This window comes from Etheostoma cragini, chromosome 3, assembly GCF_013103735.1.
Source record: "Etheostoma cragini isolate CJK2018 chromosome 3, CSU_Ecrag_1.0, whole genome shotgun sequence".
NCBI classification, from domain to species: Eukaryota; Metazoa; Chordata; class Actinopteri; order Perciformes; family Percidae; genus Etheostoma; species Etheostoma cragini.
The window spans coordinates 13,299,050-13,313,302 of NC_048409.1; the positions used below are offsets into that span (position 1 = coordinate 13,299,050).

Here is a 14,253-nt window from a genome sequence, read left to right on the forward strand (position 1 = left end):
TTTTAGATGGTTTATAAGGTTATAAATCCAAGGAATAGTTTGATATTTTAGGAACTGCGCTTTCTTGAGTTAGACAAGAAGATTGATTCCATGCTCAGGCTTGTTTAGTAATGTGAAGCTAAAAAGAGAAGCTTAGCTTAGCATAAAAGGCTGAAATCAGCGGGAATCAGCTAGCCTGGCTCTGTCCGTAGTTAACTTAATTTGCCTACCACCATTTGTAGTACACAAATTTACACGTTATATCTCGTGCTATGTTACCTTTAGACAGCATTGAGCTAGCTTTTCCCCCATGTTCAGTCTTCATGCTAAGTTAAATGAGCTAACTAGCCTTGTATCTACCAGACACCCAATGAGAGCGATAGCTCTTCTCATCTAAGCAAGAAAGCAGAAAGGGGTGAATCTCGAAATGTGAAAGTATATGTTATGTTGAACATTACATTTCTACTGTTTTTTAGATGTAAAAATCCTATTCAGACTGAATAATTTCCATATCAATCAAAATGTTTAATGTGATCTGTAGACACATTTTTCCTTATCCAACATTGTGACAACACTGTGCAATGATCTGTCACCATTTTAAATTGGCTTACCTTTCAAATAAGCCATATTGTTTTCTCTATCACACCATATGTTTTCAGAGAGTCTAATTAATACTGATTTATTATCAACCCAGCCTGGTTAAAAAAAAAGGCTTTAACTTTCTCTTTGGTCCAAATCCCTGAATTCCAGTTTAATTAATGTCTACTAAATTAGAGATTGTTTGCAATCCAAAAATATCTCTCATCTCTTCTTGGCTGGAAGTCTTTAATCAAGTTGGAACATGGGCATTCCACAAACGAATGAACAAGATGTGGACGTTTTAAGGGTGGCACGGTCAACATGCCTGCCCTGTCTAGAAGTATACAGCATGAAATGTGAAGATTCTGAATTATGAGTGGGCTGCTCATGGTTATCTCAAAGCTTCCTTGGAAGGAATGATTCAGTTGCTGTGCCTCCATTTGAAATGTGTGCATTCATCTTGAGTTAAAAGAAATGGAACTCAGCAGGCTGGAGAATTACTGTAGAAACACCCTTTTAGCTCCTACTTGGTCTGGTACAATCCTTTGAAATTTCTGCGTAAAATAAAGTGGTGCCACACAGAGGGTGGACCCTTCCGGAGGAGAGCGGAGGAGAAGATAACAAGGGGAAGCAGGTTTCATGGTTATCCTGGTTAGAAAGCGGAAATTCAAAGCATAATAATTACTCACTTTGTATTTTATCAATATATTCCAATCAATCATAACTCTTTTATGTTTAAACAGATAGGTGATAGGACTCAGCTCTAGCAAAGTGACTATTGATCAACAACAATCAATAACTGACTGCAATGTCTGGCAGCATACACATGCTGAATCATCACTGCTCAGGCCACAGCCAAAAGTCTCTGATCAACCCACCGTTCCAGCAGATAATAAATAAATTGATTAAATATCAATGTTTATTGTAAAATCAATTATCTGCATCATCAGCAACTTGCATATCAGACATCGCTCTCCTCATCAGACAAATGTGCAACAGCGTGGTTTTTCTTTAGGTGTGAGAGACTTCCTTGACAGGGAACTTGACATGCTTAAGTTGTCTTTGATTTTATGTCAACGTTTAATGACATAATACGCTTCACACTAGGGGGAGACAAATACCTTCATAGATGGACAAGCATTGTTTACTGCACAATACATGAATGATGATTTAAAGTCATATGTTATGTTATGATAGTGGAATGAAAAATAGCTACAACTCTTGCAGACATTCTCAGTCAAAAAGTTCAAATACATCAACTACAGGCCTACATGTTGAAAAACAAAGAAAGAAGCAGTGTTGAACTGTATGTGAAGACTACTTTGTCATTGGGATATAAAAACAACACATTATTGATTCGGTAATAAGCAAAGAAAATTAGCTGCAAGTTAAGAGGGTTTATAGTCAAGGCTAATCCACGTTCTTGGGGTGATGTGGAGAACAGAGGCAGTCTGGGCCTGGTGGTTTTATTGAAACATATACTGTATAAGAAGAATGTGGGCCATATCACTGGGTTGTATCCTAAGGGAGGCACATTGTAACAATGAACAGGGTTGGAGAGACACAAAGAGGCATGAAGAAGCTAGAGAGAGAGAGGGGGGGGGGGGGTGTTATAGAATTGCACTTTCCACAATGCATCTCAAAGCCATAATGCCATATTGTTTCAGAGTTTATGGGATCTGTCGCACAATCAATAACCAATCTATGTGAACTTGATGGATGGAGAAAAGTTCATTTGTTACCTAACCGACTTGTTGTTCAGACAATATCCCTGACCTTGGTAGGTTTGTGGAGACATTTGTTCTGTCTATCAAGCCTCTTGTGGCAAAGCATGCTGGGTGACTGGTGGCTTCCTAAAATATTTTGCATAGTAAGTAATAAACCGCTCTACTTCTTTATGGCTGTGCATAAATGAATTTGCAGGGTAATATCTTGGCCAGGCAATCTGCCTTGCCTCAAGCATGCCTGGGTTGCTGTAACAACAGCTGCTGCTATATCTGTCACTACTGTGGGTCACGGCTAGTTAAAAGAGCAATGTACATCACATCTCTCCATCACTGCAAGTCTTTTCCCCTTTCTCTCTTCTCGCCTTCATCTTTTGCTGACTTTTTTTGGCTTCGACGTTTCTGGCTTGCTTATCTGGACCAGCCCTGCTCTCACTGAATAAAACTCTCTGCTACACAGTACTGCATCTCAGCTCTGTATTTAAATTACACATAGTTTAATTCAAGTAGAAACATATTCAAAGTTTTTTTGTTTAGCTGCTTTTCCTTTCAACAGCACCACAGTCACAGACAATAAGGGGAGCATAAGATGGAGACAGCTGAGAATTAATTCTGCATTCCCTTTCAACCTATGGATTCATTTAATTGGAGTTTCAATGGAACCTGCACTTACAATTACACAGACATAAGAACCTTTTAGTAAACAGAGGAGCTTCAACACAGACTGTGGAATGCATTACATTTATTAGTTCAAAACCAGCTCACACACATTTAGTCTTAATAGCAGTACCAGCAACAGCCAAACCTTAAGAATGCATGTTACTGTAAGAGTACTACTGAATGTACGTTAATGTCAGTGATGTACATGGATTAAAGATTTATACAGAGGAGAGTATTGGAATGAATTAGATGAAATCAGATCAACTCAAATAGAATGACTTCATATAATCTGCTTTTCTACATTTTCATTTACTTGGTGGTTTTACTGATGCTCAAAGCAAAACAGGGAGAAATGCACATCCATACAGTATAAAAGCTTAGCAATCCATTTTCCTTAAAAAGACATCATAAATATATTGGCCAGTACAAATAAAATTATGACCCAAAATCTAAGCGTGGTCTATAAAATTGTAATAAAAAAAACGTACTACAGAGTCAGCATATATATATATATATATATATATATATATATATACATACATATATATATGTTTTTTATATATAAGTACAACAAGTTATAAACGTAAATACCACAGTATTGACAGCAGTCAGACTTTTCAGTGGATATTTTCTGTTTATAAGTAATAAATCACAGAGGCACTAATAACTAATAAGAAATATATAGTAACTCGACGCACTGGCAGGTCCAAATAGCGCATGTCTGGTATTTATCTGATAATAAGTGCAGGACAATGAGGTTTTGTTCTTAGACCTTTCATCTGTGAAAGCATTTTATTTCAGATGCCTGGCACGAAGGTGAAAAAAAAAAAAGAAGACGACGAGGAGAAACATTGAGCACTTGGGACATTTTTGACAGGCCCGTCACATAACACAGTCAATACACCGGGGTGGTCTGTTGGCAGGATTCCCTTGGCAGTCTGGGAGTAATGATACCTTCATAGTGGCATAGATGAGGTTGTGGACACTATGGCTGTTTCTGTCACATGACAGATGACTGAAGTCCCACCGTGATTGGTTAATACCTAAAAAAGAGCAGAGAGTCTTCAGTCTTTATTAACATGAATTGATTTATACGCTAAATAATCAGTGTCATAACTGCAATATCAAGCAATATGCAAATTCAACAATGTAATTCACATAAACAACTGTATCCTTTACAATTGTTATAACGAAGGAGCCCTACTTCATATACATGCAAATGCCATATATTTTAGATTGCAATATTTTACTATCTTCACTATGCAGATCAGTGCCTGTGGGGACTGGGGTTTAAATTTCTTGTTTGAAATTGTCATGCTCACATTGAACTCTTTAATGAAATACTGTACACTGAATGAGGAGCAAGAAGAAGACTTGTGATCAGGTGACATTTCTAAAAATGGCAGGAATGAATGCCCTTTCGAAGGGAATGAGCAAGAGGAGACGCAGGACGTGTTGAAGCAACAGGACGTCACTACAGAGCTGCACAGTTATGAGTGAAATAGGTACAAACAGGTGGATAATTTCACTGATGGGATTAGGTTGGGAGAGTCACATGTAAAATACCGTGTCACTGATAACCACTTTTATTCGGTAACAGGAGTGGCTGGGTTGTCTTTCTGCTCAGAGGGAATGGCTAGGTAGTTTGTCCTGCAGGCAGATTGGTAGAAAAACAGAGTGTCTAAGTCCTGGTGGTTGGGCCTTTTTCTACCACCATATACCATAGAATACTGCTGGTTAGGGTTTGAAAAACATTCACTACAGTAGAACATGTATTCCCTTTGTTTTGGGACTGTGAGACTTTTGTGTATTCATATATTCCCCTTATTGTATAACCACAGAGGAAATGGATTTTAAAAGATAAAAACCATCGCTGTAATGTGAGCAGTGGGGCGCATCGGGAAGACATGACACCGTCATACAGTATTTAACAGCCAACTCTCATATTGTTAACAACCACAATACCTTTGACAAATACGCACACAATTCAATCGAGGTGTACAGAAACTGTGTAGACAAAGCAAAATCCATAAAAAAAAAAAAACTCCCTCTCTCTATAAGAGTTTTATGACTCTGTTAGCACATTTCAACCATAGTGTCATTTTATATCTCTTCGACAGATTATCACATTTGCTGCTGGGTTCCATCTTTTCCGTCCGTAACATGACTAACATGATCGGAGGCACTAATGCATCACAAAATGTAACCTCAAAATGTTCTAGCTGTGGCACATATCCATTAGGACCATGAAATAGCCTCTTTGAGTGGGTGTAGCTTCTCACAGTGGGATTTGCTGCCAGGCTGTGAGGTGGCCACAACCCATTAACTTGTTCAGCAGCAGGAACTGATGAAGTTTACAGAGTTACGCACATTCGATCACTTGATGACTCAATTAATGTGCGCCAATAATCGGTCCATGGATTGGTAAAGTTTACTTAGCTGCTGAGGGCTTATTATACAAGTTGACAGCCCCCTAATGGCTTAAATGTTGCAACTAACCGTACATTACCTTCCATGGCCGTTGTTCACCTATTTAAAATGACCTAATTGAGTTAATGAGGCTTTACTTCAGTTTTCAAATCACGTAAATTCCGGAAATGCATGCGTTATGTTGCTCACTAAAGTCTAATAATGTTGTATCAAAAAAAATGCAGCTATTTAACATATTATTGGTAAAGTGCACAACACACAATTCATAACAAAGAGAAAACACTTGGGCAGCTGAACCCAACACATTTGCATAAATGGAGCTTTTTATTTCAAGGAAAATAATTCTTCCCAGAATAAACAACAAATTACCCAGTTCTTCCCAGCTAAATTTGTAGGAAATGAGTTACTGTAAAATAAAGTGTTACAATACATTGCTTTTCTGTTATGTTGTGTACACCCCCTGTATATTTACTCTTCGGGGCTCTATGTGTCAATGCAGGAGTCAGGATTAATTGTCTGAAAACCACAAAGACTGGATCAGCACATGTGTTCTGTGTTATCTGTGATTGTTCTGTCTGGGACATAAATTGCCTGCTCAAATCTTGTCAACCGGGATCGACTGGCCTCATCAACACCATGGCAATCCAGTGGGAGCTGACTATACAGGCGCTTTTGGGTCTTTGTCGGTGCTGACAAGGTGATGCATAGAGGGGGTTTTCGATGGAGTTGCAAATCCACCGCTGATGTTAAAAAAGGTTGTTTTGAAAAAAGAGCAGTCAGCAGTGCTTGGAATTGTTCAAGCCTGTCAGGCAGTCTAAGTGAAAATACAGATAACTGTTGCAACAGGATTACAAACTGATGTAGTGTAGACTCAATTAACTCTCTGTCTGTCAGTCTGTTTGTCTGTCTCACTCTTACCCACCGTCTCTATCCTTCACTCTGTGCCTCCAGATTGCTTCCTAAATCTGTCTTTCCGATTGGTTATTACATAATGATAATTTAGAAACTTGACACCCAGGCGTACACAGGTGACACTTATTTGTCACACACAGTCGTGGTGACTCATAATATGAACTCACTCCCTTGCTGTGTTGTGAGTCATAGAAAAGAGAAAGTTAGTACAGATTTGTGTCTTCTGGACATTTTGCAAAAAAGCTTGTTTTCAGGACTGACAGTGTTTTAATTAGCTGCTTTCATCCGTGCCCCAACACACACTTACAGTACGTGTGTTTTCACCCATTGTTTGTGTCTGTGTGAGACTCACGCTGTGTCCTGTGCCTGCTCATCAGACTTGGAGATCTTTCTGTAACAGTAGATCATCTCTACCAGCAGCCAGAAGGTCAAGCACACCAGCAGCACATACATCATGATCTCAGAGTAGAGCGCTGCATCATCTCCAGTGGCTGTGGAGCACAAACCATAACACAGAAAATATATTATTCAGTATGCATCCTTCCCAAGGATGTAGTTGTATTGAATACAGCAGTAAAGACTTGTTTATTCACACATGTAAGTGCTAAGCTTGTTTGTGGATGTGCAATGCTGCTGACCCACAATCAACTGTCAAGTTATAACAGAAAAGGCAATATTTCTATGGTTCATCTCAATATGTGCAATAGTTATTACTATGCATCTGAACTGTAAGCAAAGCAAGGGTCTTGTTTTCTGGTGAGCATCCTGTTTGAAGATGCACTTCAAAACAATGTCGCATACAGAGCATTGTGACAATACCTGTAGTACAATAAGAATAAAGCCAATATGGACATAAAGGTGCCCTGTGGAGCTTTTTTGTATTCACTGTTTCTTACCAAAATGCATCCTTAAAGGTGGTCTAAGCAATGCCACGCGTGTTTTAGGCTACAACATTTGTTGTCACATGCAGCAAACATGTCCTCACTATCCGCGAGCTGCCTGTCCCCAGAACACAATGTAAAAAAACGTGGTCTCTGTAGACAGCCCAGGGTCTACAAAGGGCAACAACAAAAAAATGTGCCCACCTGCACCACGAAGCATACACAAGCAGTGTTCCAGCGTTCCAGCCAATAACCAACCAGAAGTATTTAAGGGGGTGGGGGGGTTAGTGCGAGAAAGCACAGAAGGGAGGGGGAGGGAACAGGATGAGGAGGAGGGAGGGGCAAGCTAGTCTCGTTTTGTTTGATAATACTTTGAACGTCAACAAGAAGTAACGTCAGCCAACATCGCTTAGAGCGACTTTAAAGTCTAACAGATGGGTTGTGTTTATTTCTGTCCTTAAAAAACATTTGCAGAGCCCAATTTTTCTGCATGTTTTAAATTGTGCATGATTTACATCCATGTTTGTTTGTGAGCATTCTTCTTTATGTTGCTGTTGTTGCTGCATTGCATCAGATGTTGGCGCCACCAACAACTGTTGGTTAGTAGAATGGCGTAAAATGACACCTGCGTGCCACCTCATGGTTGAAAACTCCACAGAATACCTTTAAGTATAAAATAAGACTCATAATAAGGTCACAGTGTTCTCAGGGCATTCCACACCTCATATTTTAGGTCATATTTTGGTTTTATGTATACAAATAAGACTAATTACAGTATAATTCATTAAGGTCCAGTATATGTCTTAGAACAATACTCCTATGTCCTTATGAACATTGAAACTGTGCTTTCAGTGTAAGTGATTCACAGTCCTTGTTTATCTGATGTTAATATGAGGGTCAACACTCCAAGTTCATCAGATAAAGCGTGTATTGGTCAACGTTTTTGATTCCACAAAGCTGGTGCAGAAGAAAAGCAAAACAAAGGGAATTTCAGACTAAATATATACATACTGTGTGTTTGGAAAAAGCCTGAAGCTTTGTTTAACCCTGATTAACATTTCAACTCTAGTTTTGCAGACAGGGGACTGTGGATTTTCTCCATCACTGACATTGGAAACACATTAGAAAGGACTATTTTAATGGCTATTATGAGAAGAAAGAATAATTAAAGCAAGCAAAAACTGTTTTAATGTACATATGTGCACCTAGCCTGAAAAAATGTGACCCTATTCTTTATTATCTTTCATTTCAGGATCATGCTGAGCCACTGTGAACCACTGCGCCAGGGGTTGTGCACCAAATTCCATAGAGCCTGCTGACCACACAGTTGACAGCTTTCACTGATTTGATTCTGCAGTCTCTGCAAATAGAGGCTATTAGTGGCCTATTAGAGGCTATAATCTATCCATCAGATGGAAAAGCAGATATGTTTGCCATGAGCTAATCCATTTTTACTACTATGGACATTATTACTGTAATCCGATTCCCAAGCTGTAATGTACAGTTCACTGGCTGGCGGCTTTTTGAAATTTGGTTCAACGTATATGAAATATGAAGGAGAGGCTTTTGAATATGTATAAAATATCAAACTGTAGTATATTTTGGAAAGTTGCACTTCGGAGGATCATCACATCCATTTTTCACTCTTCTCTTTCCAGGTAAAAATCAATCACTGGGATTGAAATAGTATGGACTATCTTTAAATGCCTCTGATAGTGAACTATATACCACGTGCAAGCAGATAAACAATGTAAAGTTGAAGATTTATATTTAAAAAATAAAAAAAGTAATACATATTGTATTGTATATCCGATCAAGGTGGAAAATGACACATTCAGCAAGCCAAGCATTCGGGAAGCAGAATACATTACCCGTTATAAAAGATAGCAAAGTAGTTGGTTTGAATTAACCCCTTCACTGACAACAGAAGAAGGCTTTGATGAGCAATAAAAGCAGACAAAACAAGACACTTAATTATTCCTCTTAAGTACAGTTGCAACAAAGGGGAGAGAAGGAAAGTGGTGTTCCTAGTGGCAGAGTGCCCTCACACTAATGCATCACTTAGTGAAAACAATGAGATGAAAATATATAATAAAATGCAAAACCCACTTAAAGCGGCCAGATAAAAACTTTATGCAACATTGAGGGAGGGGCATGTAAAGCACAAAAAGAACACTCAGTACACAAAAGTCAACACTGCACAGACTTGTGTTTCTACCAGGAGGGGTTGTGAACGCCTGAGATGACCCTCTCCAGCATAAATTGTGTGCAGCTGTGTAATCATCATCATCACATTTTAGCTGGACCATTCAGTGTTAGAATGTGCAATACTGCTGTGAAATTGTCAGTTATGCTGTCTTGGATCTCCTAAGTAAACTTGTATTTATTTGATCTCAGTTCTGAGAATTTTGGGTAATATAAATCAGTGCTGCTGATATTGTACAGTACAGCCACCCCCGTTGATACACTGCTTAACCAGTACTGATGTTACGAGAGCGTATTATGAATAATATATTTTCTTTGGGACTGTGAAAGTGTTTCTTGCATTTTTAATTTTTAAAATGTTGAAATAAAACAAATTTGTGATGCAATTGATTGGATAGATTACGAAAAAAAGCTTTGAAAAGAAAAAACAGATTTGATTTTTCATAACCTCACAGTAGCATGCCACTGACTGAGAAACACTTGAAGGCAAACACAAGTCTGAGGTCTGAATAACCTCATGTGTGGCTCTGGAATAACCCAGCTAAACACACTTTTCTCAATAGAGAATCATACTGTTGCTGGACTTAACACTGAGCCGCACGGATATGGCAACCAAGCATTTGGCCAAACCTAAGCACAGAGGGAATAATAATATGGAATCAAGTGGGAAACTATTAGCCCCACCTTTCGCTTGCACCTTCAACTCGATTTGCTTGACGACGGAGACTGAGGGAGTGAAGAAGTCAAACTCAAACTTGCGAAGTACGTGACACTCATAGACGCCACTGTCATTATAGGTGGCGCTCTTGATTTGAATGGAGACATCTTGCAAGTCCTTGCTCCCATCCCAGGCCAGACGGCCCTTAAATGGTCCCTCCGATTCAACTGGATTGTCAACATCATATTTGAATATCTAGGAGAGAGGAAAAACAAGCATGCATGCATAAAATACATAGTACTACAACGTGTACATATCAGTATGTCATATCAGTCACAATAATGTTGCAGTGACCTACATGAGTTTTGTCAGGTGGGATGTCTTTTTCTTCTTTTGGCATGTAGTACCAATCCACAAATGTCTTTGATTTGATCTCATCCCTCTTCATACAGGAGATGCAGGTCAATTTCATGGGTTCCCCCAGGACTGCGTCAGTCTCCGACGGGACATCGACACATACCGGCCGGCTCAGGTGGACTGGAAGAGCATGGATAAGATACTTATTTCTACAAGCTAGCCAGATGAAAGATCAGTCAAAATGTCTGAAGTACACCGCCATTGTTCTGGTTATTGTTACTTTATGTTTGACCTTCACTTTGCACAATTGTGTGCCGAGTTTGACCCAAGAAGCTGTTTTCACATTCATCTGCTAAAGGGAGAAAGTGTATCTGTGCTTATCTTAATCAGGAGTTTAAGAATTGTACTGTAGGTACAAGATGATCACAATTAGCATAGAAGCTCCTGATCCAGCATGCAACCAGACATACTGGATCTAGTTCAATGTGTACAAGATTAATTATAGCTGCATCTTTCAGAACTTTTACTTTGAAATGCTCTTGTATTTACAATGGGCCCGCTGTTTGGTTCAGTGAGTATTGAAAAAGTCTCTCAAAAACCCAAAAGGAAAAACTACTGAAGTATGTAAGTAATGTGGAATTTGGACACCATCAGTACACAAACACTGAATGGATTTTTCATTCACTTTAAAAAAAAAATGGCATATTCAAAGATTTTGGATTATTTTGGGGAGTGGAAAGTAAGTAATTTCTAAAAAATGTAAAAAAAAAAAAGTTTGAAGAAAGTTTTTTAACCATTTGGTGCACTTATTTTTCAAAGTGTTTTTTTTATAAAGGTCTTAAAACATGTTTGTAGGTAAGCTTTTGCTGTAAGGTTTATCAGTAAACATACAGAAAATGGAAAAGTATAATCCACTCACTGCAGTAGTTTTTCTTTGGTGTTTTTGAGAGAGCTACTCAGTACTCACTTAACCGAACGGTGGGCCTGTTGTAAAAACAACAGCATTTCGAGGCAGAAACGCTGCAGCTATAAGTCCTCATGAATTACCCAACTGCAGAACCATGCGCACTACTGTGACACAGTTATTAACTGTAGGAGTCCAGAAGTCATGGCCCAGTCGTTCTTATTGAAGTCATGAGCTCCTGCAATCTGTGCTTACATTGAATCCAAAGTTGAACCAGAAGCAAAACTCAGTAAGCATTAAAACACAATTTTGATTGTACAGCTCTGTGAGCACTGATACTTGAGATACTTGAGTCCCAATACTGCTAGCAAATCCAAGATCATCCAGGCCAGTGAGCACTAATAATGGCCTCTGCCCATTGGCATCAGCTGGCAGAAGTAGGGATAAATAGAGGATGCAGGAACTGTGTGTAGTGTAGGAGAAGAACAGCAGTGTACTGTTGGAAAGAACTGATGATGAATAAATGCTTTCCCGGAGATGGAATAATTAAGGCAGGGCATTAAGTGGACGACAGTGTGGAGGGAAATAATTGAAGGTATTGTTAACACAAAGTTTTTTTTTTTTTAAGTGAGGCAGTACTCTCAGCAGCTGGCCGCATGGATGTATTTGTGTGACTGTTGCTTTGTCGGGTCTTGTGCTCTTACATAATCCAAAGCCCCCCTGGGCAGACAGTGACATCGATTTTTTTTCTTTCTGAGGGCTCATACAGACACATGAAAATAGGACAGAGAAATACAAAGACAGAAAGAGTCAGACACACAGAGAGAGAGAGAGAGAGAGAGAGAGAGAGAGAGAGAGAGAGAGAGAGAGAGAGAGAGAGAGAGAGAGAGAGAGGGGAAACTAGAGAAAGGCCAAGACAAATGAAAAATGCTTAACCCTGGTGTCCTCTGTTGAATGGATCCATTTATTTCGCTTAAAGGCTGAAGTGCTAAAACACTGAGCGGTGCTGCACTGTGCAGACATCAATACCACTGCTCTGAAAGTGGGTTTTGAGTTTCAAGCCAGTTGGAGGGTTCGCAAACCCTTGACACGGCCCTTGGTTACTCATCTACGCATCTATGTAACCGAAAATCTGATGCAATAGGACAATCACAATCAAAGATATATGAACATGTTGCGATGTTAGGCTGTACTTACCAACAAAAATCAAAAGTAGGCCTACCAAAGTCTGCAGATGAACTCTAGTTTGAGTTACCATGTTAGGCTCTTTCTGGAGCTCTTTGTGGACAGAGGCAACTCCAACTGGAAAGTTGTCTTCACACGAGGCCAGGAGGAAGATTAGGAGATGACTTCAGGACCACGGATAGCGCCTCTCCCCGGCGGATGGGCGCGCAGGTAACTTGAACTATCTGTTCAAAGGCAGGATTTCAAACGAGAAAAGGGTAAAAAGAGATGTAGAAACGAGGCTGTGAAATCTCTAGGCGCTCACTTGAATTCGAGTCCAATAAGCCCCCTGACTCGCCGTTTATCTTCCATCAAGAACACACTAACTTCATTGTTCACTCCGCTGGATGCAACAGACCAGTCCGTTATGTTAGACGGCTACTCAGCAGTCCTCCTGCTGCTGTCACTCAGTCCAGATCCATCCAGAAACACAGACGAAAACAAGCGAAGAGGAGGAAACCTGTGGATTCTGAGCAGCCGATGTTTACTGTTGATTTGGAGTCTTGCTCACATGAACAGCACAAGCAATGATAACGGTTCTATTATTTCACCCCTCAAAGAATATCACCAGTGTTTGAAGTCTTTTTCCTCTATTAAGGATGACTGATGACATTTCCCAGCCGCGGCTCGCTGCCTTTGTTTTTCAGCAGTCACTTAGCGCAGGCAGAGCAGAGGCTTTGATACGCATGCGTGGGTCACTCCCACGTTGACCAAAGTGTTGTCGTTTGCGTCGGCCTAAGCAACTTATCACGCACGCCTGTTTGACTGCAAGAGCTAAACAAACCTAACACAGCATGTCATATTATATAGAAACCGAATGGTAATCCGTATTTGTTAAAGCTTAAGAACAAGGGGAGCAAACTGGCTGTGGCATGTGTTATATAATCGTCTTTAGCAGCTGCTAGCAGAGTTCTTTCATTTTATTTGTAATGTGAAATGTGCATTTTTTCCACCCAAGCCTTTGCAAGTCTTCTTAGTCCAAAAACGACATACAGTAGCACCAGAGTTCAGAAACAGTTTCCAATAGAATGGCTGCAGGTCTACAAAGCCTACATACTGTGCATAATATGAATGCATATCTACACGTATCCACACATATAAGCACAACATAGTAACACACATGCAAGGATTCCTACCCTTGATTCGTGTTTTGAAATTGTATGAATGCTAAACACATACACATACTAATCTACTGTATATCTGTGGCTCACTGCAGCCCTGCAGCTTATATAATATTATGTGGGGCACAACCCACTAATCAACTTATATTCTATCCTTTTTTTTTGTCTTTTTAGTGATATTGGGTCTTCACTTTAGTATAAACTCTTGCACTCTTTTCTTCAATCATTTAAGGGATGAACAATGCTGAATACAAAGGGCGACAAAGAAATATTTCAGCAAATTCTGTTACCATGAGTCACTGACTGAGCTAGAAAAAGATTGAAACCTAATTCCTGTCCATCACGCCAACACAACCTGCCCCAGAAGAGGACTGAGGAGACTGCTGAACAGTGTAATTATATTCCATTTTTATCCCTCACCGGAAACTGCAGTGATTTTACTCTTTTTTGAAGGCTGTAAGATGTAATGAGGTTGGAATAAAATTATGAACAGACTGGATCCACAGGGCACATCTTGCTCCTCGTCTTGTGTTTAGACCTGCAGGACATTCAGTCCGAATATCAATATGGATTTTCCCACAATTACTTGTGGAACATCAATGTGATCCTTTCAGCTTTA

At 39.6% G+C, this 14,253-nt stretch overlaps 1 protein-coding gene across 2 annotated transcripts; it reads right to left on the reverse strand.

The window, feature by feature from the left end:
* Positions 1–3,517: 3,517 nt before the first annotated feature.
* On the reverse strand, positions 3,518–13,193 carry scn3b (sodium channel, voltage-gated, type III, beta). Of its 2 annotated transcripts, XM_034867520.1 has the most exons (6): positions 12,487–13,193; positions 10,387–10,565; positions 10,055–10,283; positions 6,637–6,775; positions 4,509–4,592; positions 3,518–3,985 (listed from the first exon to the last, which is right to left on the reverse strand). In XM_034867520.1, exons 1-5 carry the CDS (start codon positions 12,545–12,547, stop codon positions 4,529–4,531), a joined length of 672 nt encoding a protein of 223 aa, XP_034723411.1. In that variant the 5' UTR covers positions 12,548–13,193; the 3' UTR covers positions 3,518–3,985; positions 4,509–4,528. The 2 variants fall into 2 exon arrangements, with proteins under 2 accessions (XP_034723411.1, XP_034723412.1); XM_034867521.1 differs by lacking the exon at positions 4,509–4,592.
* Positions 13,194–14,253: the final 1,060 nt, after the last annotated feature.